The sequence below is a fragment of the Gavia stellata genome, chromosome 2 (genome assembly GCF_030936135.1).
Source record: "Gavia stellata isolate bGavSte3 chromosome 2, bGavSte3.hap2, whole genome shotgun sequence".
In the NCBI taxonomy this organism is placed as follows: Eukaryota; Metazoa; Chordata; class Aves; order Gaviiformes; family Gaviidae; genus Gavia; species Gavia stellata.
Window position 1 is genome coordinate 48,965,805 of NC_082595.1, and position 26,629 is coordinate 48,992,433.

The window sequence follows — 26,629 nt, forward strand, 5'->3', positions numbered from 1 at the left end:
ATGGCGCTGGTGCTGGATCTTCTCAGGCGGGTGCTGGAGTACTGCGGCTGGCCGCCCGACCAGGTGAGAGCCCGAGCCGGGGAGCGAGGGGAGGCTGTCTCCTGCCGGGCGGCGCCTGGAGACCTGCTAGCGTGGGGCGTCTTGCCTGCAGCTGTTCTGGTTGAGGGGAGGAAGGGTCGTCGCCTCGGAGCCGCCGCATGCTTGCAGTAGGGCGGGCTTCGCTCCTTCCGTGCAGTTGGGTTTGTCGGTATGGGAAAGCTTGACTGGTGGAATTGACACGCAGCCCACGTGTGGGATTTCGTCGCGTCACTGTTCTGATACAGCCACTCAAGTGGTTCTTTTTTCTCTGAACAGAGGGGGAAAAAGAATTCGTAACATTAGCTGTTAATGTTTTGCTCTTTTAAAGGACAGGCTTCGTAACGGCGCCCCAGTAGCAGTTAATCCTGTGTTTTCAGGGGCCTGGGAAAGGTATTGTATGGGAAACGGAAAAGGTTAACTGCTGCAGTGTCAGGGTTTGATGCTAGAGCCTGAGTTTATGGGCAGCGCTTTAGTCATGGGTGTCAATAGTGAGGCACAGCTGCAACTTGTAGTTCTGAGGAAATTCTTGGTTTGTTTATATGAAACTACTGAAGTATTTCGAGGAGTAGTAGTTTGACTGAGCTATCCTGTTATTTTCTGGTTTCATTGTTGGGAGTTCTTGGGTTTTTTGACAGGCCGTGTTTTTGGAAACTCTCATATTCAACAGCAGTATCAGTCATACAATCAGAACATACCTTCCTTCAGCAATCTCATCAAGAAGGCGTTTCCAGCAGTTATATGCAGTCATAAGGAAGTATCAGGTCAAGGTATGTTACATTTAATTCACTTCTTTACTGTTTTTTTTCCCCAAGACTTATTTAGGTGCATATAGTTATTCAAATGTGCACTTTTTCTTTTGTCAGTATCTCAGAATATTGCTAGCTACATGATGTAGCTGCTACATTCTTTGTTGGCCTTTGTGCCACTCTAAATTATACTGGGTACAGGCTGTATCTTGGCGGTGTTTTGGAAACAGTTTGTTAAAACCAGTGTAGGCCTCTTTGGACTTTCAGCTTGAGAAGAGCATTGAAAAGTTAGGTTAACCTAACTGTGTTATATTTAATTAAACATTGATTGTAAGAAAGGAGGATTTTGATTTTGCTTCTCAGATTAAATGATATTCTGATTTTTAGGTCACATCTGTTTGCCAAAAAAAGGAATATGGATCCACTCGAAGTGTTGTCCGTAGACTTGGGACAATTCTTTCTATAGAGCCCTATCCAAGACCTTATTTTCAAGTAAGCGATTTGTTTTCATATATATGCTTCAACGATTTCAATTTTCTAGTCTCTTAATTTAGCGATAGCTTTCCTGATCTTTTTAGCTTGTGTAACTCATGTGTTGCATCCTTTATGCTCACTGTTTTCAACTTGCTTACAGTACTGTTTAAAAATTCCTTTTGCTGATGCAGAACTTTCAGTATGTGCTGAATACAGGGGTTGTTTTGTTTATTTGTTTTTAGCTTGTTCGAGACCCAAGTCCGTTGGGTTATGATGAACAAAGCACAGCTCCACCTCCTGTAGCTCCATCACTTGCTGATGTCCTGTGGGTGGCAAATGATGAGGGACAAGCATTTACTAGGCTTAGGTAAGTAAAAATATAAAAAGAAGTAATAGAAGTAATTTACGTCTTCTGTTCTTTGTGGTGTGTGGTTTTGTGTGGGGTTGTTTTTGTTTTTGTTTTTTTTTTTTCCCCCCCTAGCCTTTTCAGGGTTCCAGCTAAACCAGCCCTAGAAACTTTTCAGGTTTTTTTGGGGTCAGTTCCTGCTTACCTGGAAATTCTTACTATGTAGAGTATTCTCATCTGAAAGATTTCTGAAACTGAGTCCCTTCTTTTCCTAATAGCATGTCAGATGCATTACTGGTGATTTAATTTGTTTTCACTCACAAAGTATTTTGTGAGAGAGGGAGTTTAAGGGAAACTTGGGTATTGCAACATACCATAAGATTATTTTTATCTTGGTCCTTTTAGTTTACAACCATTTTGATAAACTTCCTAAACTGGAAAAAAAGAAAAAATATTTAAATGTCTCCTTTGGCTTTGATTGTTACAGTGCTATGTGTGTAAACCTTGATGGTTGCTTTCATGGAAAGAAAAACATAATTTCTTTATTTTAAAAATTTACCTCGAATATAGTTCATATAATTCTTTCTAGCTTTTACAGAGTGCTAAAGGAAAATATTTTTACAATTATAAAATACTACAAGTACTGTGAAATGACAAATTATCCAGGAATTTGCAGACACAAATAGTATACAAGTCTTGTCTTTTTTTTTCCCCACTAGAGAAGAAATATAAAGTTGTCTTCCTATTCCTCTAAAGGATCTGTTCAAAATCAGAGGATGAGTCAGAATCAAGAATAAAATTCGGGCACTTGTATTGTCTTGTACCACATCTGTATCAGACAATGTAATTCTACTTCATACTGACGTGTTTGTCTGTGATCTTTGTGCTGCTTGCTGGTAGTGAAACTACAAGAAGCTGATGAATTCAAAGGACACACTTTTTATTAGAAAAGTTTTGATAAAGTTGTGTTTCATCTTATGATTCTTGAGATGTTACTGTTGAATTATTAAAGTTTTTTTGCAACAGCTGTAAAATACTGGAAGAGTAAGAATATTGTTGAAAGGAACTGTGGCCTGTTTTGTCTTGCTTGGGCTGTTCTTTAAATGGTCTGATTCACAGATCCATGAAAGTTCATTCTTCTGTTGTTTCCATTCTTTCTTCCTCCTCTCTGGGCTCTGTGGGATGTTTTTCAAGAACAGGTATTCTAACTGATATTTTTTCTTCTGAGCCAGTGTGAAGAGCAAGGGGTTTTTGGCAAATCAAAAAGCAATGCTGCAGGTCTGATTGGAAGAGGATGATTAATATAAGGCAAAAGTTCTGGTTTTGTTTCAGTCAAAACTTAGTGCATCTTGAATAAATAAAGTAAATTTAATTTCTTTCTTTGTTTCATAATGAAATTCTGGTAGTTTGAGTTTACACTCATTCTATATTTTAAGATTATTTCTGCAGGCACAGACTTGAAACAATTTTGAAAATTAAAACCTGAGACTTGTAGCACAATTTTCTAGTGCAGTCTGTGTTCCTATGTAGCTTACAGAAGGTGATGTTCTTATTCTGTAATAATGAATTTTAATACACACTTAATCTCCAATATAGTTTATGGAAGATTGCAACTTCTTTGCTGCTTGCAGTGTTCATCTTGCAGAGTTTGATAAACGACTAAGATTTGTGAGGCCTAATTAAGAGATCATTATTCTTTGACTCTCCTGCCTTTCATATCTACTGTTTCAGGTAGGGAGGAGGGAGAGACACCTTTATGGTGTCATTCTAATAGTTATTGAATAATAACAGCTCAAGCCTACATTATGACTTCGCAATATATAATCTATCTCTGAGTAAATTATCTGACTTTTTTTTATGATGACTTTTCAAGGATCTGCATCATACTTCAGCAAAGGGAAACAAAATATTTGTATGGCTATGAGTAGTTAAATGTATAAAGTTTTCTTAAATAATTTGCAAATTTATGTCTTGCTGAATAATGATAACTTGCTTGAACAGACAGTAAGTTTGAGATTTCCATTGTTGGCTGAGCCTTTTGAAACTGTGTCTTTTGTTGCTTTCTAGGACTGAATTATGGAGAAAAGAAGAAAGTACAGCTTACCGCGACCTACGTCCATCTATAGATTCACTACAAAGTATTCCAAAAAACAGTACACAAAAAGACAGTCTCGTTGATCAAGAAGCACTCCAGAAAATTTCTGCACTTGAAGATGAGCTAACCTTTCTTCGTGCTCAGATTGCTGCGATTGTTTCAGCACAGACATTGGGAAGCATTCCGTCACGTAAGCCCTTCTGGTTTGAAGCAAACCAGTTTTCCTTTTTTTTGCTTTAGAGTTCCTGTTCACAGCTTGCCATGTCTGATATTGATAGAGAAAATCTCTAACTTATCTAACTGAAGTTACACCAACTAAATTTACAGAATATAGTATTTTGTTTCTCTTTTTAGTATCTGGTGCCACCCCTCTCCCCACCCCTGCCCCTTCTATTTTGTGGCTGGTTTGCCAATTTTGAATGCAGTTTATCCTAAGTGATCTTTATACACATTTCCATGTTTGTAAAGAAGCTTTGTAACAACACTATCCATTGGCTACCAATTACTGTTTAAAAAACGTACAGACTCTTAGTTATCCCTTTTGAGTTTTGTACTGTTTCTGACAAGTTATCAAAATAATGGATAGAAAAAGTATTCTCAGTCAGGTTCAGGCTTTAACAAAAACAAATGCTGCAAATAGATGCGTCACTAGAGTACCAAATATAGAAGTTCATATTGCAGACCAACTATCTCGTGACTCTTTTTTTCGCCCCTTAAAAGTTTTGAGGTCTTGGTTGTCTTACTTGCAGACTAACTGCGCTGTGGTGGTTGAAATGTTTGGACTGGTGTGAGATAGTTACCTTTGTGTGGCATTGTGAGGCACCTCTGTGATTCAGTTAGCTGTTCTGTTGGCTCTTTTGTCTCTTCTCAGTATTGTAGTCTATTTTACATGCTTTGTGGTTATCTTTGCTTTTGCTTCATGTGGGTTATTCTAACTTTCAGACCATTGAGAATGAACTGTATGTAGTAGGCAGGCTGCTTTGCTCTTGGAGTGCTGCTTTGCTGATTTATCTAGTGCTTAGATTGAAGACACAAATAGAGAAAATCAGAGCAGCACAAGACACCTCAGATTCCTTATTTCATGTGTTCTGAATCTGTGGCTTTGAGATAAAAAACGTTCTTTGTTTTAAATAAAATTCTTCTGTGGTATAATGCGTGAGGTGTGTAAGAAAGTGCTTTAAGAGGGCTGTTTTATCTTGACTTAAAACTGAGTCATCCTAGATGTTGCTTAATATAGTTAATTGTGAAGGTATACTGACTAAAAATAAGATCACTATTTTTCTTTCATAACTTCATCCAGAAGCCTTTAAAGCATTCAGCACTCCAGGTGGATTTTACCCAGTGTCAGCCATGACTTCTACGCCATTGTCCGTCTCTCACAATCACTTTGCAATTCCCTCGCCTCCTCCACTTCCTTCTGGTATACCAACTGGTGTTGATCCTAGTAATTCAGCAATTGAACTTATAAAACAACGTCGTGCTGCAAGAAACAGTGGTTCAACTGCAGCTGATAGCGCTGATCACCAGAGGACAAAGAACGTTCCTAGTATGATGGATGTTTTGAAAGACCTAAACAAAGTTCAGTTGCGAGCTATTGAGAGGTGGGTTGAACTGAATGGGTATCTGAGTAAGCCAAGACTATGTAAGCATCACAGTACTTGAGTAGCACCAGAGAACACTAACGTGAAATATCATTTAATGAGCAGCTACTGCTGACAAACCTAAGTTGGCAACTTCTAAGTTCACAGCTTGGAATGCAAGATACTTGTGACATGGCTTTTGGATACATTTAAAACATGCTGAATATCACAGCATTTAAAACTAGTCTGCTGCTTTAGTATACAAATCTCAGGTTGGTATGGGGAGGTGGGTGTGTTGGTATCTGGAGATCGCTTACAAAGTTCCCTACACAGTCATAGGAGACTGATCTGAACAAATAAACTTTTTGGAACAAATCCTTGGGGAAACATTGGAAAAATACTGTTAACATAGCCTAAGTATTCTGGTCCTAGCTTTGAAGTGTTAAAGAAAATACATGCTGTATCTTTTATTGAAAATGTTTTGTGAATTTATATTTCTATAGTGCAGTTGCGTTATAAATATTTTTAATGGTCTACTGTTTTGATGGTAAGCACAGTTGATGTTACAAAAATGCATTACTAAAGACTGCAATATCTCTTCGGGTCAGTGTTGCTCTGCTATACTATGTGTAATAGAGGTTGTCAGATGTCTTTTCTGAAATTATTGAATTGAAAAAGTGTGTAAGAACATCTCAGTTTATCATGCATATTTGGAGCTCTTAATGTGGGAAGAATGTCACTTACCAAAACTTGCATTCTTATTTCAGCATTTTCTTAACTCTGAGCTTTATCCCTGAAAATAACTAGCACAAGTCTTGGACAAATTATCTATATGCAACTCTAAAGCATATCTTCACCCTTTTGACGTCATTTTCACAGTAAATAAAGCAAATATAAAGTGCACTTAGATAAACCTGTGTGTTTCCTTATGCATGTTTTCTTCCCTATAATTTCATGTATGGTGAGTGAAGAAGGTGAAATGTTCAGGTTGACAGTTTTAACAACCATCATACTGAGCAGGGGCATAGTTAATAGAAAGTGGCAGGTGTGCATCTGAAATGCTTTCTGGATTTAGGAATCTACCTGTACTCTGAAGGTAGAACTTAACTGAATAATGAATTTATATTGTTGGAGGGAGTAATGATCGAAATTGCTGTAACCTTTCAGGCAGCAGTCTGACAGTTTAATGTGTGCACTGTAAAGGGAAGACCTCTGTTCTCAGAAGTTGAGAGCCTGAAGATCACAGTTTCTACCACCCGAGCACCAGCTTACATATGGGGCAAGTGCTCTAACAGCTTGATTTCATAGGAAGGATGAACTCAGTCCTTTCAGGTTTCATGTTAAATGACATCTACTGTAGCTGCCAGACTTTGAGCTCAGTGCTGTCAGCGTGCATTAATAGGTACAATTCATTGGCCTGGAGATAGCACTTTACTAGCAGAAGTGTGAATATCTCTACTTTTTTTTTTTCCAAATATCTCAATGGTTAGAAAGCGTTTCTTATGATTTATTTTCTTGGGCTAGTCACTAATTTCCACATTTATGATATATTTTGGGGTGCAGGTGCTGTTTTGACCTTAACTTTTTTTGCTATCTTTTGATTTTGAATTTGATAACGGTTTTTCTAAATCAAAATGCAAACTCTACTTTTTAATTTTCATATTTGGATGCTCAGGTGCTCACTTGGAGGGAAAAACTGTCTTTGAAGCCTTTGTGCCAAATCTGACAACAGGGTTTTTTTTTTTTTAATAATGAAACTTGAGTTCAAGTGTAGTTTCTAAATGGGGCTTTATGGTCACTTGGTTGCATATTTGACTTGAAGTGGTTGATTCCTTTAAATATAATTGCTCTGAGGAATTTTGTAATTTTGCTCTTTCTTGTGAGGCCATAGAAAGGCATAATGTTCCCAACTTAAAATTAATGAAGTTTAAATCAAATTACACTCACAATGGTTATGAAATTCCTACTAACATACTTTAATATATGAGACCTGATATGAAAACTGTACACTGCTTTTTTTTTCTCGTTATTTATTTGCATTACTTTAATACTTTGTGTTGATTTACTGCCACTTCATTGCAACAGCATCAAGTTGTATTTTCAAGCTAAGAATCTGGCTGACAAGTTGTTGGGTGTACTTGTATTAGTCCTGTTTGGTGAACTGCTATAAAATAACATTAACAGCATTATTTGTGTAATCGGGGATTTATAGGATAGGGTGTATACAGAAGTTGTCTCTCTGGATTTTTGGGTCACTCAGTACAGAATTAACGGCAGGAGACAATAATTTTTTTTTTTTTTTTAGGTCGCCTGGAGGTACTCCTCTTTCTAGACCCAAAAAGAGGCAAAGTTCAGATTGGGATCCAGTTGCTTTACTAACTCATGCACTAAAGCAGAAATTTGCACATAAAGATGATGATGAAGATGATTCCCTGGACAAAGAAAATCGATCTTTTGATAGCTCCCCATTTTCTAGTCCAGAGATCCCACTGGTATGTTTTTTATATAAGAATGTGGTTTTATGTTCTTGAAGTGACTGCTGTTCTTATGAATAGTTGCAGGGTTTTTACGAGTCTACAACTTTTCTACACTGTTTTTAAGCCATCAGCCTAGGTAGTTGCTTTTTTCAAGTATAATCAAGGCAGAGAATCTGAAAGAGTAATTATTTTGGGTGGATTTAGACTGGTAAATACACGTCTAGATGTACCAAGAGGAAAAACTTAGAAGACTGACCTTAAAAATTCAGCTCATAGTTGATTGAACTATGGACATTTTCTTGATGGTAACTGGTAGGTATCCACGTGTAGAAACTGTGTGTCTAGTTAGTAATACTAACTACTGACTAATTTTACTGATAAAGATGCTAGGAAGGTAAAGAGAGGTCTGACTAACACATGGTATGTGTTCAGAAATTAAAATTAAAGCATTGGCTGTAATATTTCTCTTTGAAGTAGCATCATTTCCTCACAATTTTCATCTTTATCCAGAATGAGATGTGATTCTGAACACTGTTGCAAAACCCATGAAAAATACAGTTTTTGCTATGAGCAAGAAAAGTGTGGTAGACAGAGCCATTGGACTAAGGTGATTCTGAGCACTGGTTTCTGTAGAGCAGCCTGTGCAAGCTACTGCAACTTACACAGTCCAGCAGTACTGTTGGTTATGTGTTAGAGACTTCCACAAACCTCAGAACTGCTTAGATGAGATGAACAGGAACAGGTGGCAGTAATTTAAACTGTCTCTCTGTTTAGCAATTCTATCTTTATATCTTAAGAGTAAGATAAAGATTTGGACTGTGGCATTTGTTAGCCTAATGGAGGAAGATGAGAATGCAAAACATATCATGGAAATCCAGACATTCTTTGAAGGCTGCCACTTGGCTGAAAATTTAAGGAGAATTAAGGTTTGTGTTGCTACTTCCAGCTATAATGAATTTTATTTATTTATTTTTTTAATTTCCGCTGCCACAAGTATTTCACAAGTGAAATGTAGCTTATACTTTACAGACTGTAGTGAATCAACCGCTCTGGTGCAACTTCCCTGTTGACTTGTAATCAAGCCTCTAATTGTTTACCCTTGATTGTTTTGAAGAATAAGTGTATTTAAATAAATTACACACGCTTACTATTTTATTCTTCCTACATTAAGAGAAGCTCAACAACTCTTCCAAACTGTCTTTATTGTAAACATTTTCTCATTCAGTTGTCTTGGGTATAATTTTGTTTAATTCCATTCCTGCTCCCTAGGTTGGTCGTTGCAGTCTGAAGCCAAATACAAAATCTAGTTTTATAAGAACTGATGAAGTTAAACAGGTATCAACGTGGAAAGTGAGAACTCATACTTAACTGATGGAGACTTCCGAGGAAACTTCATAGTGTGTATAAGTGGTGGGTCCACTTTGAAACTGCTGTAAGGTGCTGTAATGCGTTCTAGAACATGTCTCTCATGCTGTTGAAATTTGGGTTGTAGGGTTTGTAAAATTGCCTCTTCATTCTCCTTAGTTTCCCAGCAGCCAAGCTTGTGAATGTGAAGCACATAACCAAAAAAAGGTTTTTATTGCTATGGAGCGGTGTGTTTGAAGCCTGGGAAATGCAGGAAATCAGTGTGTGTGAAAGACAGATAATTATTGGTGTGGCAGCTGAAGTGTGCACTCTGTTTGCACTTTCGTGTAAATAACGAGGAGGAGTAAACTTTTTGTTAGTGTGTTTATATGTAACTGACTGTATATAATTAATGGTAGCTAATACTGTTTCATTAGAATGGTATAGTTGCCTCAGTTTTCTTCACAGTTTGCTGATGCAACTCCATATTCCATGTGCAAACAGTATTCTAAATTATTTTGAGTCAGTAGATAAACTTTTATGTTTGTGAAAATTTGTCGTGCTGTAAGTAAACTGCAGGTTGTCTATTAAATACCTCTACTATAGGGGAGTTGTGTTCTGAGGTAAAAAAGACCTTGTAGAGAGATCTGCTAGCACATAGTCTAAATTCCATATGCAAATAAACATTAACTCCCTCCTTGGCTTTTCCATATGAAGTCTGTTTTGTTCACAAAAGTTTATAAAATAAAATTTTCTTCATATCATAGATGTGTGTGGTAGTGGCATTTTGTGTTGCAGACTAACTTTTTTATATCTTAAGAGCTGACCATGTTAGACAACTTCTTAAATTGTATTATCTAAAATGAATTAAAATAGAGCTTACATTTTTCCTGCCAGAGTACTTGATGAAGGAGTCCGTTATTTACAAATTTATTACAATCCACTGCTTACAATAGCTGTCTTTGCTTTATCTTTTGTCTAATGATCCTGATGTATAAAACCAAAATCCTATCAATTAGTCTGTGGACTGTGTCCCTTGTATATCCTGTGTGTGTTCTGTTTCCCTGCCTGCTTAGATAGAGTAGACTGGCAGCTGGATTCCCTTACTGCTGAGTTTTACTTGCACAGTTTTAAGAAATTACTGTGCAAATCCCATACTTCTGTTTTAATTTTTAACCTTATCTTTTGACTAAAACTGGAGCTTAAGTGACTTGCTATTTTATGCTTCTAAAATGATGTCTTCTAGATTTTTGTCTCAATTTCGTAATTATTGAACTTTATCGTGTTCTCCCATTCCTCTCTCAGTCCGTAACATTTTGACCTTCCCTTTCTTTCCACTTTGAAAATACACATTTGCCGCATTCTCTACCTAAACTTGACAGCTGCTATGAAATCCATACAGAATAGCCAGCTTGGCCCTCTACTTGGCAATCTTACCCTGTTCTGTCAAAGCTCCCCATTGTCTTTTGTCTGCTGCTCTGGTCTTTGATACGCTAGGGCAGCAGGGAGCAACAGTGAAGGAAGTTCATGCAGTGTCTGCAGAAGAGGATATGAGGGCAGGTGAGTCTTGCTGAGTGTAAAGCCTATGAATCAGCTCGCTCCCTCTTGCTCAGCATCTGCAGTTGATGAGGTGGAGCAAGTTATCTCCGGTTTTATATTGGCATTCATAGATCCAGGGGATCTCGGCGCTTGTGGCCATTCTGTTGTGACTGACAAATGTGAAGGTGGAATTCTTGCTCTGAGAGAGCCCTGAATACAGTAGTCCTCTCTCTCTCCTACTTCAGTTGCTTTATGTGACCAGCAGTTTCTTCTCTTCAAGAAGAACTATTGTTTTGGACTCCTTTTGTATGTTTTTTCTGTTCTCTCCAGAGTTCATCATTTAACTACAAGTTTGGGCTACAGGAGCATTTTGCAGTGGGAATTTTGAAAGCGTCTTCTCATTTTGGAAGGGAATTCTCTCAGAAATTTCTTAGTACCTCTTAAATCAAGGATCTAGTGTCAGGTTTCAGAAGCATCTGCAAATTTTAGTGAGCTGTGTGACCCTTCAGGTTGTTGGGTACTATCTCTGATTTTTGTGTCAGTCTGATGTGAATTCTGTGGTAATGTAGTTTGTATAGCTGATCCGCTTCCGTAGGGAAAAGAGTAAGTCGTGGGCTAAGTGATTTTTTTTTTTTTAAATATGTACCACCTCCACATGTTATGAGAACAGATTATTTGCTTTATGTAATTCCAGATGTAAATTAGGTTAGGTATTGAGCCCTGGTATACCTTGAGAAGTCTGTGGGTGGCATCTGGTAACACCTGAGTTTTCCATACTAAGAAGTTGCAGAACTTAGTGATGTTTAGTAACAAAAAGGTTAGCATCTGTTGCAGAGGTTTTTCTCCCTTTCAGAATTAATGGAAACGTGGCTTTGTCATCTTACTTTCTTTGACTAAAACATCTGTATCAACAACTTGGAAGCAATCTGAAGTTCTCTAAGGTTATCCATGCCCACCTAGAATCCATCCCCTGTTTACCTACAAATAACCTTGTTTACATAAGGTCCCTGACTGAATTGGTCAGTGACAATGCAACTCTTGGAGATGCAGTAGTGATATGGGGGAGGAGGAAGAGACTCGGGAACATAAGCGCTCTACTGGTCTGCTGGAACAATCTTGTGAAATGTTGTGCCTTCTTATTCTTGTCACTGAAGAAGTCTGGAAAATTTATTTTCCTACCACTCCTGATGATACAGGATGTCTTCCTTCAGGAGTTGCTGGGACGGTTTCTGGAATGAAAGTTGGTTTTGTTTTTCCACTAGAAAGACTAAGAAATATGTATAGTATATCCAGTTTTTCAGTTGATAACATCAAAACAAGAATAAATGTTTCAAATATTTTTAGTAAATAGGGCTAGAAGGAAAAGTACAATGCAGTTGTTAAAAAGCACTCTTAAGGATTTTTCCCTAGTAGATCCTAAGAGATTTGAGTTCTCAGTCAGTGAGCTTCCCATTACAAGGAGACTAATAAATACAATTACCTGAACTGTCAGAGTTTGCTGACAAACTCCTATAATATACCAGACCTGTCCAGGCACTCACTACCTGTGAGGGACGATTAATACGTAATTTTGTCATCTCTTTGTGTAGATACAGAGTTCGGGGGGAAAGGCACAGCAGAGAATATGCAACAGTGTTCACTGCCCTCAGTCTATTCCTCTTTTCAGGAATTAATTACATTGTTCTTTAGTCCTACCTAAATAGTGAAATTATATATGGGGCTCTTGCAAAAGCCTAATTGACAAAGGGATCCTGCTAAACAGGTTAGCCTTTGAGTTACTGATCAGAAGCCTTGGGGAAAGAAAGTCCTGCAGGCAAGACTGTCGAAGCAACTGGTGTCCTAACGTTAGTAAGCTCTGCAGCCAGATTTCACTTCTGCTTTATCTGAAGTCTGTTTGCCAGTGATTGTAGGTATCTGGGAGACTTTAACTTTACTGGCATTTGTGAAGAATAGCTTGATAATTCTTTTATTTGTTTGTTTCGACATTGAGATTATATAATCCTATTTATTTTATAAATATAAATAAGTTATGTTGAAGAAAAACATACATTTATTAGTAACTTATTTTAAAATCACAATTAGAATAAGTTACCCAATATACAGAAGTGGCTAGCTTCAGGTGGAACGTCTTGGTATTTGTGCTACATTTTTTGAATAAAACTGATGTAAGCAGCAGTTCCTTTAGGAATTTGATGTGGCTTTGAAGGCTTGCTGTTTCTCTTAAAGTTTTAATGACAAACCTCTAGAATTTGAAAACTGTCAGTGACCAGAACTGTAAAACCAAGCAGGTTTTTACATATATGTATTTATTTTATCTTGCTTTATATTCTTTATTTTTCAGTGCTAGGGCCTGCCATCTTACAAACTTCTGCTCATGTGTCAGCCCACAGGCCATCCTTTTCCCTTTTATCTTGTTTGGGAGAATTATTGCCAGATATGGAAAATGATTCTTGAAACTTCTTTGAAGTATGAATCTAGGGATAAATTACAAAATTCTTTCAAAGTACCTGTAACGTAAACTTTCATAATTGACTTTGTAGAGTCTAAAAGGTAGTTAAAAGATTTACAAGGCGGTTAATAACTACTAGGGCACTAACTCCTGCTAAAACACTTGCTTTTGTGATTTTGTTTGATGTTTTAAAATACTGAACTGATTTCTGTCTTTGGAGGTGTTTTGAAAGGACATACTATCCTTTCTCAGTTTCATTTTACAGCTTACACTTTTGTTTCTTTTTCCTTGCAAAACTGTTTTGAAAATCTTTGTTCATGGGTAAAATCTACACAAGATGGATATCTGCTTTTTATTTGGTTGTATCTTTGCAGTACTTATGTAATTTAGTACAACTTAATAGTGAAGTTATTGTAGTGTTTCTTCAATAAATGTACTAATTTTTTTCCTTGAGCCTTACTGCTTGTATGCGGCATCATATATTTTGTACTATATATATATATATATTGCAGTTCTATTCCATTCAGTTATTTCACCAACCTCTCTTGTTTCAATACTACTTTCTGTATTGGCATAGTCAGACTCTCTTGGTCACTATCTCTTTCAAGATTTTCTCTTTTCAAGGTGTAAGGATTATTAAGAGAGAATATTAATCCTCAGGGGATAAAAGAAATAGGATAAAAAGAAGAAGAGAGAAGTTATTACAAGAAAGCACATTTGAACCATCTGTTTCATCAGCAAATGTGCTGGTCTTGATTAACAAATGTAGTTCTGGCTCTGAGAAATTGGAGTAGATATGGGACCTTCCTTCAGAGAAACTCAGTCTGCTTTAAATTGTGCAATTTAATTTCAAAGATTTGGACAGGAAGCATGTAGCTTAACTAGAAGGAGTAGGATACCTGTTGTAAGTCATCAATGTATAAAGAGGGAAATTTTTCATTATTTTTCAAAATACTTTGTTGAAGTACGAAGCTGAAGTTACTATAAACGGAATAGAAAAGGAGGACAGGTATTGGATAGTAAGTGTAGAAGAGATTTTGTAAAAAAAAAAAAAAAAAAAAAAGAATCTTATAAAGTCATCAAAAATAGTGCATGTGTTGCGAGACAATAACTCGAGTTATATATAAAGAAACACGACATGGATTAAGGCTTGTGTCTGTTTATAGAAATAATTCTGGTGTTGTTTCTTGCAGTTTGACAAATGTGAAGGCACAATCTGGAAGGGTCTTTGACAAGCTTTTTCCTCTCTTGCTGTTTGTAAATGTTTCAATGGATTATAATAGTGCACATTGTGCTCCGTAGTTACACCTGGAAACATTTTGCTTAGGAGCCCAATGTCTAACTGCTGTGATAGTTTTAACAATATGTAAAATTATGTTACGGGTAAAGGGTAAAGATAACAGCTGTTATTCAGCTTGGGAAATATTTTGTCCATTTCAGTATTATTTACCCAAATGACTTACAAATTCTTGTCCTTCAGAAACATTTTCTCTTTTTAACACCAGTCACCAACAGAAATAATTTCTATTTATCATCAGTTTTCAATGTACTTTTTGTATCTCTAATTATTTGGCAAGGAAATGTTTTGCCTGTCCATCTGTGGGTGTGTGTTAATAAAATAGCTATCATCTGTAAGATAACCGATATTAACCAAATGTCTGTGTTATTTAATTTATATTAGGACATCTCAAAATTAAGTTACAAATAAATGATCTTGGCCTGTGTTTAATAGAACTAGAAAGAAATGACTGAAAATCACTTAATTGTGACTATAAATCCTAATTCATTCAGATGTATATGGAAGCACCTACAATAGGTATTTGAACTTGCCATCCTAGCAAAAAATGAAGATTCTAAAACCTTCTGTGTTGCTAATGGGATCTTTTTCTTTAAATTCAAATGTCATGTTTTGTACTAGGTGATTGAAATAGTAGTTTCATTTGCAATATCATAACTTCACTCTGTTTCATCTAGCTATAATTTAGCTATTTAGTTGAGAGATGTTTTTGATTGTGCTAGGTATTAGTTTCCACGATATTCTTTATTTAGAGAATTAGTTCTAATAACTAATTATAACAATCAAAAAACCCTTCTTTGGATATTCATTATTTTTCCCAATAATCCTGTCAGCAGGATCTCTCCTTCTGCAATGGGAGTTTGTTTTTCTTTCAACATGCAAAAGAAATAATCAATGTGGTGCTTTTGTTCCAGCTATGTTTCTAGTCCTCTTTACATTTTAATTTCTGCTTACATTTTCATTGAGGCTATTTGCCTGGAAGGCTGAAGGAGGCTTTAAAGAAGATTATTTATGTACGTGAGCAAGAGTGTTCAGATTCTGATTTTGGGATGGAAGTATTCATACCTTTTGTTTAAGGCTAATTTAGGCATTTAATTTCAATGGGTCAAAAAGCAGAAGCCTGAATTCTCTCTTTAAGTAACTGAGAGGTAGCAGCCCAGTGTGCAGGGGTGGAGTTGGCACTGGTTGCAGTAAACCCCTGATCAGCAAAAAATGTCATAGAATAAAATATATCTGAAAATTTGTAAAATAATTGATGTAAATAGTTGATACGTTCTGCAGATGAACTGCATGTATTTAACCAGAAGAGAGCAGTGTTACACCAGATCTATGCTGCAAGTCTTAAAATTAATTCTGCTTTGTCAGAAGTAGGTCTAACGGTAAAATTTTAATCCTTTTATGTTTTTATCTTTTTAGTGGTATCCACTAAATTGTAGAGGTACATGCTTCTAACTTACTAGTGTTATGGTGAACTGTATTGATGTGTATTTGGATTAGTAAAAAGTCAACACCAGGCTAGTTTGTTCTCATATTCACAAAATAAATCTGCTACTTCATTTTCTAGGAGAACAGACAGAAGATTTTATGTGGTGAGCTAGAGAAGAGCTTCATCTGGCAGTAGTCTTTTCCTGAAGAAATGTCCTTTCATATGCCATGTAAAATGGCTATTGGAGAAAATTTCTGTTTGTGGTGTAGTACAGACATAATGAGCATTGCCACGGAATTGCAGGGGTTTGTGTAAATAATTTTTAGGTTATACAAGTGAAAATATGCTGCTACTTACTGACTAAAAGTCAAAGTGACCCTCTTGCATAAAAATTCATGGTTTTTTTTCAGATGAAAGATTATACTCTGCTCCTGTAAGTATACACATTCTTTGCTCGTCACATGTAAATAATGACTTGAACGAGTTTAGGTGTATTCATAAAGCTGAGTAAGTGGATGCTTGCAGGGTTGGGCAAAGTTCAACCTTCAGTAATGCTTCTGCATTGCTATCAACTTTATTAGTGTTGCTAGAGTGGAACTGAAGGCAGTATTTAGCTACATATTTTTAAATAAGGAGTATCTTACCCATCCTATCACCTTGAACTGTGGAGAACTTGTATGTTTAAGATCTCTGTTCTTGCCATCTGTGCTTCCTCTTTACTACTCTGCATTTTACTTAATGTGGAAAGTTAAACTAGATTGATTGTTCCCGCTTCTCTGTTTTACTTTTTAGTTCTTATCCTTAACACAGCAGCTCTATTGGCTGGGCAGCCATTGCCACTGGGCAACAGCTGCTGGTATAAAGGAGGAGTAGGAAGAAATTAAAAGTAAGCTTAGTTCTAGTTTCTTCACGTGTTATTGTTGTCTTATGGTTATGTGATGCATGGTCACCTTATAGGGTATTTGTCTTGTTTTTGATAGAGCTGTAGGAATCTGTGTTAAGTTCTGAAATAGCAGTATGGATCAGTGAGGATGGTTGCGTGTGCTTCTACTGAAGTGAGGGGTTTTTTGTCCTTTAGAGCGCTGATGTTTTGTATGTGTATTCTGTTGGTTGTTACTTACTTTGGCTGGCTGGTATTTTAGTAATCTTTTTCCATTAGCTTTTTCTAGTAGGTGTATTGCTTGACTTACATACCATGTTTGACTGTCATCTACTGGGGTGGGCTAGATAAGCCAGGCTGTTTTTGTTATGCTCTTTCCTTGCTCTTGAGGAAGTGTTTCTGAATAGAGGTCAAGCTCAATGTTCTTGTTTTTAATTTTGTTAAGTTAGGAGCTGCCTTACCACCACGTACAGTGGGAAAGTAATCTGAAAGTCAGTATTTTGTAGTAGTAAAAACAGCTAGTTTGAATGACAGAATCACAGAATCACTGAGGTTGGAAAAGACCTGTAAGATCATCAAGTCCAACCATCAACGAAAAAAAAAAGCAACCAAACACCACCATGCCCATCAAGCCATGTCCCACAATGCCACATCCACATGTTCCTTGAACACCTCCAGTGATGGTGACTCAGCCACCTCCCTGGGCAGCCTCTTCCAGTGTTTCACCACTCTCTCAGTGAAGAAATTTTTCCTAATATCCAGCCTGAACCTCCCCTGGTGCAACTTGAGACCGTTTCCTCTTGTCCTGTCACTTGTCACTTGGGAGAAGAGACCAACACCCACCTCTCTGCAACCCCCTTTCAGGTAATTGTAGAGAGGGGTAAGGTCTCCCCTCAGCCTCCTCTTCTCCAGACTGAACAACCCCAGTTCCCTCAGCCCCTCCTCATAAGACTTGTGCTCCAGACCCCTCACCAGCTTCGTCGCCCTTCTCTGGACACGCTCCAGCACCTCAGTGTCCTTCTTGCAGTGAGGGGCCCAAAACTGAACACAGTATTTGAGGTGCGGCCTCACCAGAGCCGAGTACAGGGGCACGATCACCTCCCTACTCCTGCTGGCCACACTGTTTCTGATACAGGCCAGGATGCCGTTGGCCTTCTTGGCCACCTGGGCACACTGCTGGCTCATATTCAGCCGGCTGTCAATCAACACCCCCAGGGCCTTTTCTGCAGGGCATCTTTCCAGCCACTCGTCCCCAAGCCTGTAGCGCTGCATGGGGTTGTTGTGACCCAAGTGCAGGACCCGGCACTTGGCCTTGTTGAACCTCATCCAATTGGCCTGGGCCCATGGATCCAGCCTGTCCAGATCCCTCTGCAGCGCCTTCCTACCCTCGAGCAGATCAACACACCCACCTGACTTGGTGTCATCTGCAAACTTGCTGAGGGTGCACTCAATCCTCTCATCCAGATCATTGATAAAGACATTAAACAAGACAAGACCGGTCCCAAAACTGAGGGGGGCTCCGCTTGTGACTGGCCGCCAACTGGATTTCACCCCATTCACCACAACTCTCTGGGCTCAGCCATCCAGCCAGTTTTTAACCCAGCGAAGAGTGCACCTGTCTAAGCCACGAGTCGCCAGCTTCTCCAGGAGAATACTGTGGGAGACAGTGTCGAAGGCTTTACTAAAGTCCAGGCAGACAGCAGCCACAGCTTTTCCCTCACCCACTAGGCGGGTCACCTGGTCATAGAAGGAGATCAGGTTGGTCAAGCAGGACCTGCCCTTCATGAACCCGTGCTGGCTGGGCCTGATCTCTCGGTTGTTCTGCACGTGCCCTTTGAGTGCCCTCAAGATGAACCTCTCCATAATCTTCCCCAGCACCGAGGTCAGGCTGACAGGCCTGTAGTTCTCTGGATCCTCCTTCTGGTCCTTCTTATAGATGGGTGTCACATCGGCAAGTTGTACTTCGATTTGACTCAGGTGAAATGTGGGCTTTATCAACAACCCCCCTTCCTTACCTGCCCTTTTGACCACTCAAATGTGTTTTGAACAGGTTGTTTTTGCTTCTTACGTCTTCTATTCCTCTCATAGGCACTGTCTGCACGCATGTGAATAAGGTTTTGCTTTTTATGTTTCCGCAGGGTCTTTTTTTTCAAAACTTCTAGTAAATCTTCAGCCCCTTTGTTATTTGTCAGTAGTGACATAGCCTTTTTTTAAGATTTGAAGAGTATACTTTGTATTAAGTGTGTTTAGAACAATGAGGCTGCTAGTGAGACTGATCTCTACCAAATAATCTGCTCTATAACCTAGTTTGTCAGTGATATCATGATTTTTGATGTTGAGTTAGAATTTTGAGGTCACAAATAAAAGAAACATTAACATAAGGTAAGCAAAATAAACAGAATTTGGGAGATCCCACTCCATGCTTTGAAAGCTGTTGGTGCTGTTGCTAGGAGAAGAGCATGTTAACTACTACTACTAGTCTAAGCTAGTACTACTAAGTAGTTCCCCGGGGAACTCACAGAAACTTGTACTATTTCTACACATCTGAACGAACTCACAGACAATCTTTTTCTTCCCTGTACTCCCCTATTCCCCCCCCACCTCCTGCTAGAGTAATAAAAGCCATGGAGAAAGGTTGTTGCATCTTCATCATGGGACTAAGTCCTTTCTCATTCTCCAGCATACAGGTCCCCTTTACAGTAAAGACCCAGTAGCTTTGAAGAAAACGGTATGTGGCCAGACCTTGACCGAGCACAGTTATTGTCAATAGCTGACCTGATACGCATTGAGGATCATGAACATCACACCTGGTAATATGGTCACTGGCTCTTTCATTTGGAAGTTCTTGCTGTTCCATTGCTTAAGCAAGAATCAAAGTCTCACAAATTGCATTAGATTTTAGGGAAAGTGAAAAGTATTTACTTCAAAAAAAGCAGGAGCGCTAATTATTAATAAAGTAATTCCCTAATGGAGGAATAAGTTAAACTCTGCTTGCTAGAAAAAAGCTTTAAACTGCAGATGGTTAAACAATTTGAATCTGCAAAATCTAAATAAGTTGGCTGAAGGACATATCTGGCCTTTTATGCTCACTTTGAATAAACCTCAGAGTAATACAGCAATTCAGAAAATTATTGTGGCATCTAAGTTTTCTTTTTAAGAAAAATGGGGTAAACCAGGTGACTATAGGTCAATTAGCATGTATCCATTCTAGGCAAAAAATCTGCATGATGGGATCCTATTGCAGATTTGGAAATACTTAGGTAACAGGAGTGATTTCATGTGACTTTATTATAAAGCAGATCTTTTAAATCATCTTTGACAAAAATAGCTGTAATATAATAGTGTAAATTAAAATATAGCTTTTACATTATCCACAAAGTATATGTTAAATGGATGTAGAACTGATTAACTGGCAGATAATAGTAATCACTGAAAGGAAGTATTTCTACTAGGGTAATAGGGAATGGTTCTAGGTTAATGCAGTTTCATATTTTTAGTAATGAAATAAGTGATAAAATTTGTGGATAATTAAAAACAGAAATTACGTTGTGAGAAATAATGAAGATGGGAATGATGGCACAAAGCCATGATAATAATGCCATAGTAGGCTAGGTCTCCAGAAAGCGCGTACATTCTAGTACAGTCAGTTGGAAAACTATAAAGGAGTTTTGTTCAAATTTATAAGTTTTGCTACAGTATTCTTTCAGAAACAGGAAATCTGTTTGCAGTGACCTGATTTCTCTGTGAATGCATGAAGAGGAAAAAATAAAGGTACCAAAAGCCTCTTTTTCTGACAGAGAGAAACATAATACTAACCAGTAGCAGGAAGTGAAAACTAGGATAATTTAAATGAGAGTGGGTTTCAGTCATGAGCATGACATCCACAGTGGGAAGTGGTGACTGACTTACTTCTTTTCCCTAGTAAAACCCAAAGCTAGTTCTACAGTGAACCAACTATGTAGTGAAACAAACAAACAAAACCAACAAAAACCCCCTATGGCTTGTGATATCTAGGTGATCAAGGCTTATTAGATGTAAAAGCTCAGGTCTCAGATATATGAATCAGTTAGGTGAACTTTCTATGAGATTTTTCTTGGCCGAGTCACCTTTTGACAATGGTGCCTTCCTTTTCTCTCCTATACATTATTTTCTGCAGAGAAGTTTTGAAGTATGTTTATTTTCTAATGTATTTATCATAGGTTGTCTTACAAAGAGAGTAGCTCTTAAAGATATTTATATGTTTACATCTCAAAAGTACTTTTAGTTTCAAAGTGGGAGGAGCCTGTGCTACTCTTGAAGGTGCAAAGTCCTTGCTGATATTCAGTGCTTTAAGAAGACTAAATACTTTTATGGATCTCAGTAAAATTTAAGTTTGTTCATGTGCTGTGCCAGCTGAAAAATGACATCTGCATTATTATATAAGATGTCCCTGAGAGCAATATAACACCCACAGGCAAAACTTCAAGCTGTCAAGTAACTCAAGAGTGATGATGTAAGCTCTCCCTTTAAGTTAACGACATTGAGGTACCAGAAAGAAAGATCTGCAGCTGGATTGGTGAAGGAGTAAACTCTTTCCCCCCAAAACCCAGCAAAATGTACAGATTTTTAAGGTACTTCTTGTAGGTGATCAGTTCATTTTTTTCCACAAAACCATAGAAGTTTAGCTACTTTATCATTAAAGTAAACGTTGTCCTTTCACATCTAGGTCTCTACAGGTGTTTTTGTTCTTGATCTTTGAAGTAACGTGAATCTCTTACTAATTTATTTCTATTGTGAAGACCTGTGGTAGGAGCAGTATTGATGTCCTTTCTGGGGCCCTGGTCTAGAATTAAAATTCTCCAAAGTGTTTCCACACTGCAAATAAATAAATCTCACCTTTATCTAGCCTTTCACGTACAATGTGACTGTTGAGCTCTAATAGTCCACACTCTAGACCATTTTGTTAGTGGGTTATATTTCAAAGCCTGCAAACATATAGGCCTAAGTAGCAGAACTGTTCAGAAAGAAAATTAAGGCTGTTGGTAACGCAAATTTGTATTGTGATACGTTTATGTCTCAGGCAGAGATTTGGCAAAAGGTTGCTGAGGCTCAGATCAGCTTCAATTCCTGTCACACTTCTTAAGCACATTTTACAACAGTATCAAGTGAATTATACTGTGAATTATTTTTGTCTTGCTTTTGACTAGTTGGTGTCTTCCAGAGGCTGACCATAACTGGTGTGCATGGGGGGCAAGAGATCTAAGAAGGTAAAAATGGGGGCTTGATAATCCGTTTTAGTCATCTCCAGATGTGACTCCTGACACAGTGAGCACAGAGGAATTATGAGGGTTGAGTGCAGAAGGAAGTAGACTACGCAGCTTATCCACACTTCATCACTTCACTCCAATAATACCTTCAGGTAATATAATTTGTGTGTATGTTATCTTTGTATGTACAGTGAAGGTAAATGTAGGAAGTGTATTTGCTGTGTTAAAACTTCTGTACGCGCCTTTATGCACCTGAAGCATACAACGTGCTAATGTCAGTTAGTTGTTTTGAGTAACTGAGGTACTCATCCAACATCACCACTGACTTAATTTATGTTTCTTAGTTGTTTAATGTCTGTCTTTACATAGGCAGTCTTCAGGTAGCAGCATAGTTGAGGAAGGTTTCCCTTTAATGTGGGAGTCAGGGCAGTTAACATACACATGTGTGTGCATCTTAATTAGGCCTTACTGCTGATAAAAGGTACTTGAAAGCACATAGTGCAAATGGCCACTCCTTAATGTTTCTTGCAGTAATGGTAGAACTGGTGGTGTTGACTTTTTTGCTACATTGAGGGGAAATGTATTGTGCATAGGTGCCACAGAGGGCAGTGCCAGTGTCCCAGAAGTACTTGTCATATACATGGAACCTCATCCCAGCAAAACAGTACATTTTAAACAAAAGGATTCCACTTGTGTTTTGGTCTCTCAGTTGATGATACTAATTTTATTTTTTTCTCTCCTCCCTCTAAAGATTGAATTGGAATATATTTATCCCCTGCAAAACATGAAAGATACAAAAGAGTGGTCTTTGGGACAATATTTTATCTTTCTTGTTGAATCTGTCTCTGAATCTATCATGTTTCAGTACTTCCTATTTTCTTTGGATTTTGATTGCATGAAGTAACTAGCCCTGAGTTTGTCTTCAAATGTTGGTAAGTCCTGTTATAGAAATGAAGCTGGACATCAAATACATGTGTAGGTGTGGCTCTAGATTTTTCTTTTTGGTAGCTATATTTCTTTCATAAATATGCTTATGTATGAGCTTAGGTCATAGGAATCCTCTGCACATACAAATGAAAACTCTGGATTTGGAATGTAACAGCTGCTGACCTGCATGAGTAGGTCATGAAAGTGTCATTCTAAACAAAAGGTTGATTTAAGTCTTAAAGTGTGTTTTCTCCAAGATTATGATTTTAGTAATATTTGTTTGTAACCATGAATTTTCTTCTTGTTCATATAAATGTTCAGTCTTCTTTTAAGTTTTGCTATGTGGTTAAAGGTTAATGTATTCTTGTGGCAACAACTTCCATATGTATTGCTTTACTTCGTTTTACCTGTATTTTGATTCAGGGAAAACAGAAGCTCTCAATCTGCCCAAATGTTCGTTTTTTTTATAGGTAGTACTAATGAAGATACAGTCTTTTTTTCCCCTGTTTCTCCTTTCCGGAGGTTTTTCATGATTCAGATTGCTTTTTGCCACCCTTCTTTGCACTTCCCACTCTTGTTCTTGGACTTTCTAGAGAAGGGTGATTAGTATGAAAATTATGGCATAGAATTTATCGCTGGGTGGTAGGAGAGGTGGAGATAATAGTACAACTCCTCTTTATCCCTGTTTGTATGAATTCTAATACTCTATTTTAGTTACAAGTTCTTATGACACCCAGGTACCCTTCCTAATCTAGTACAGTGTATTTAGAGCCCTTTAGGGTAAAGGATTCAACTCTTCTCTCTATGAAATTCATCTCCTATTGTGATACTCACTTCCTTTTGTGTTTAAGTCTACATGGCCCTGTGTAGACTCCCAAGGTAGCTTTTAGGAAGTGGTGTTGCTGGTAGCAAAGTTCCATTGTCATGGATGGAGCTGTTGCATGATTTTTAGTAAAACTCTTCCTGAGACCCAAACTAGCCCAGGATATAGTAAGGTGATCCATTGTTTTTAGTGGCAGAGCCAGTTTAAGCCCTTTCTTCTCTATTCTGTGGTTAATTTTCTGTCTGTCCCTAAATAGCTGTTTGAGACTGTACTGTACACAACATCACTGAAAGATCAAGAGGTGTAGGAGTGGAAACACCATAAGTCTGCCTTGTTGCTAAAACCAGCATATTTTGTAACTACGCGTATGTTAGCTCGGAGAGGATAGGACTGTGTGGGACGTTGGAGAGACCCTGCCTTCCTCACCTTTAGGGAAAAGCAGTGTCTGTCACCTAAATAATTGTTTGTCACATGCATATTGTATTGCTTCTTTTCTTAATGAATAGTTATATTACCCAGATTCTCCACCTGAGCTTTAAAACCACAGTTAAGTCTTTGGCCAGGACAAAAATAATTGCCATATGATTAATTTTTCTTTTGCTGTTCAGTGATTCATTTCAACATGCTAGTCTACATTATTTGTTTTGAACCATTAAACATCAGCATCCATACAGACAGTGCCTGTGCAGAGTAGGAAAATGTATTGACTTAGTTGTTCTTGAAAATAACACTGCTAAATCCATTGTGGAAAATTGTGGGTGGATTTCCAACACTGACTATGTAAAACTTCTCCTGGAGAAACCATCACAACTCCATCCATATATAGGACAGATCTCTAAGGGGCTTCAGTCTAGAATCCATTCTGCAATTCAGCTTGCATCCTGGGAACACGTGAAAACACTTTTTGTTATTATTCTGAAGGGTGTTTTTTTATTTTAAGAAAGTGAATTTAAAGTATTGGCTAAATAACACTGAAAATAACTATTTTCAGCTCCTATATTGAGTTCAGTTGTACCATTTGCTCTGCACAAACTATGGGAGTGTTGTTACTGAAGACTTTGAGGTACAAATAATTCTGGCTTAAGAAATGTATCAAAGTCAAGAAGATTAGTCCCTGCAGTGGCAGAATTCCGTCAGTGATGACAAGTATTTCTCACTTAGAAATATTTATCGGTGTAGAATATCAGTATTTCCTATATTTGCAATTAAACTTCACAAGCCTCTGTCATGTTGCACATGTGTATATAACATTGTCCGCAACTGAGAAATGAGAAAACAGAGATTAAAACTGACCAATGACACTAAGGAGAACTAGTTACTGGAACTGAAACAATAGTAAAAGACAACTCCCTCTTCTTTAAATACTTAAACAGGGAAACATTTTCCTTGGGGTTTGAAAATCCTTCTACTATATGCTTAGGAGAAAGATGTGGAAAGACTTTCCTTGCTGCTAACTCCATTTAAATTCCTACAGCAACGCTAAGGGTAAATTTAGAGGAAAGGTCTTCTCAGAAACTGTGCACTAGGAAAGTGATTATTCTGTTGGTAGAAAGAAGAGACAGTGGGAGGATGGATGCAGCAGGACTTTTGCTGCCTTGTCAAACCAGAATGTCTTCTGCAAACTAAGCAGATGCTTTCAATCAACTGGCTCTACCAAAGAACTTTGGACACTTCATTTTTTTTTTTTTTTTATTAGTTGTCATTCTTTGACATGATGAATACTTACAGCAGTCTGTTAAAAAAAGATACAGTTAAGTCTCTTGGCATCACTGCATAGCAGTCACAGCATTTTCACACAATCTAGTGCTTCCTTTCAGAATGATGCATATGGCATATATACGCACATATGGGGGCTGATTCTTGGTCCCAGTGAAGTTGGTGGGACCAGTGTTTGGCCCATAGAGTTGTATAAGATATGTGAATATGTATATATAAAATGCTTTACAATAAACATGACATATACAATCTTGAATTCAAAGATAAGCAGAATATATTTTACATCCAAGTCAAACTTATGCTCTGCACTTAAAGTTTATGTACCTAAAATATTGGCTGGATTATAGAAACAAAGAACAGAATAATAGTTTGCACCAATCAAAATAATTTGGATACATATTCATGGCATGAAGCTTGCCTTGGGTTTTTGTTTTGTTTGTGTTTTGGGGTGGCTTTTTTTTGATTTGCAGGATCTTAATTCAAATCTAAGTATTGATTTTTGTGGGCCATGAGAAGGGGATGGTGGCATCAGGAGGAGAATGGGAGTACTTTATGGACAACTCATCTGAATGACTTAAAATATGAGGCTATAAATTATGGCTAGTACCCTGACTGACACCTGAAAATAAAATTGTAACTACTTGAGTGTTTCTCCTTTTGGAGGAAAGTCCATTTGGAAGGGCTAGTATGCATTCTGTCTCTGTTTTGTTGGAAATAGAAATTTCAACCACAGATTAGAAAAGCTGGTAAGATAGCTATACAGTGTGGAAAGGGGCTTATCTCATTTACTGTGGTAGCAGCCTTCTCACTGGTCATTCGGGGAGACTTTGATTTTCTTCATGAAACCAGTAGTTCATAGAAAAATAATTGACCCATGTTGTAGATGAGATTAGATACAACTGCAGATCATGTGGGTTTTTTTCCTCTGTAGACTCTACTTAATCTCAGGTAGTCCTCTATCTGTTTTTGTATTTCAAAGGTACACATTTTCAAAAGAAATTTTTTTCCCCCTTTTGACTGGTGGCTGGAACATTGACCCTTCAAAACCCAAAGGTAGATAAAATCTTTACTTAACGAAAATGCATACATATGCATTATTTTAACCAGCCTAAAAGTTTCACTTATCACCACTTTCTTTTATTATTGTTGTTGTTACTTATACAGAATTTGCCTCTTGGATGGTATG

General features: G+C 37.6%; 1 protein-coding gene across 1 annotated transcript; it reads left to right on the plus strand.

The window, feature by feature from the left end:
• On the plus strand, positions 1–9,576 carry MTFR2 (mitochondrial fission regulator 2). Its single transcript, XM_059835590.1, has 8 exons — positions 1–63; positions 714–845; positions 1,212–1,316; positions 1,541–1,665; positions 3,712–3,929; positions 5,040–5,340; positions 7,625–7,811; positions 9,066–9,576. Exons 1-8 carry the CDS (start codon positions 1–3, stop codon positions 9,162–9,164), a joined length of 1,230 nt encoding a protein of 409 aa, XP_059691573.1. The 3' UTR covers positions 9,165–9,576.
• Positions 9,577–26,629: the final 17,053 nt, after the last annotated feature.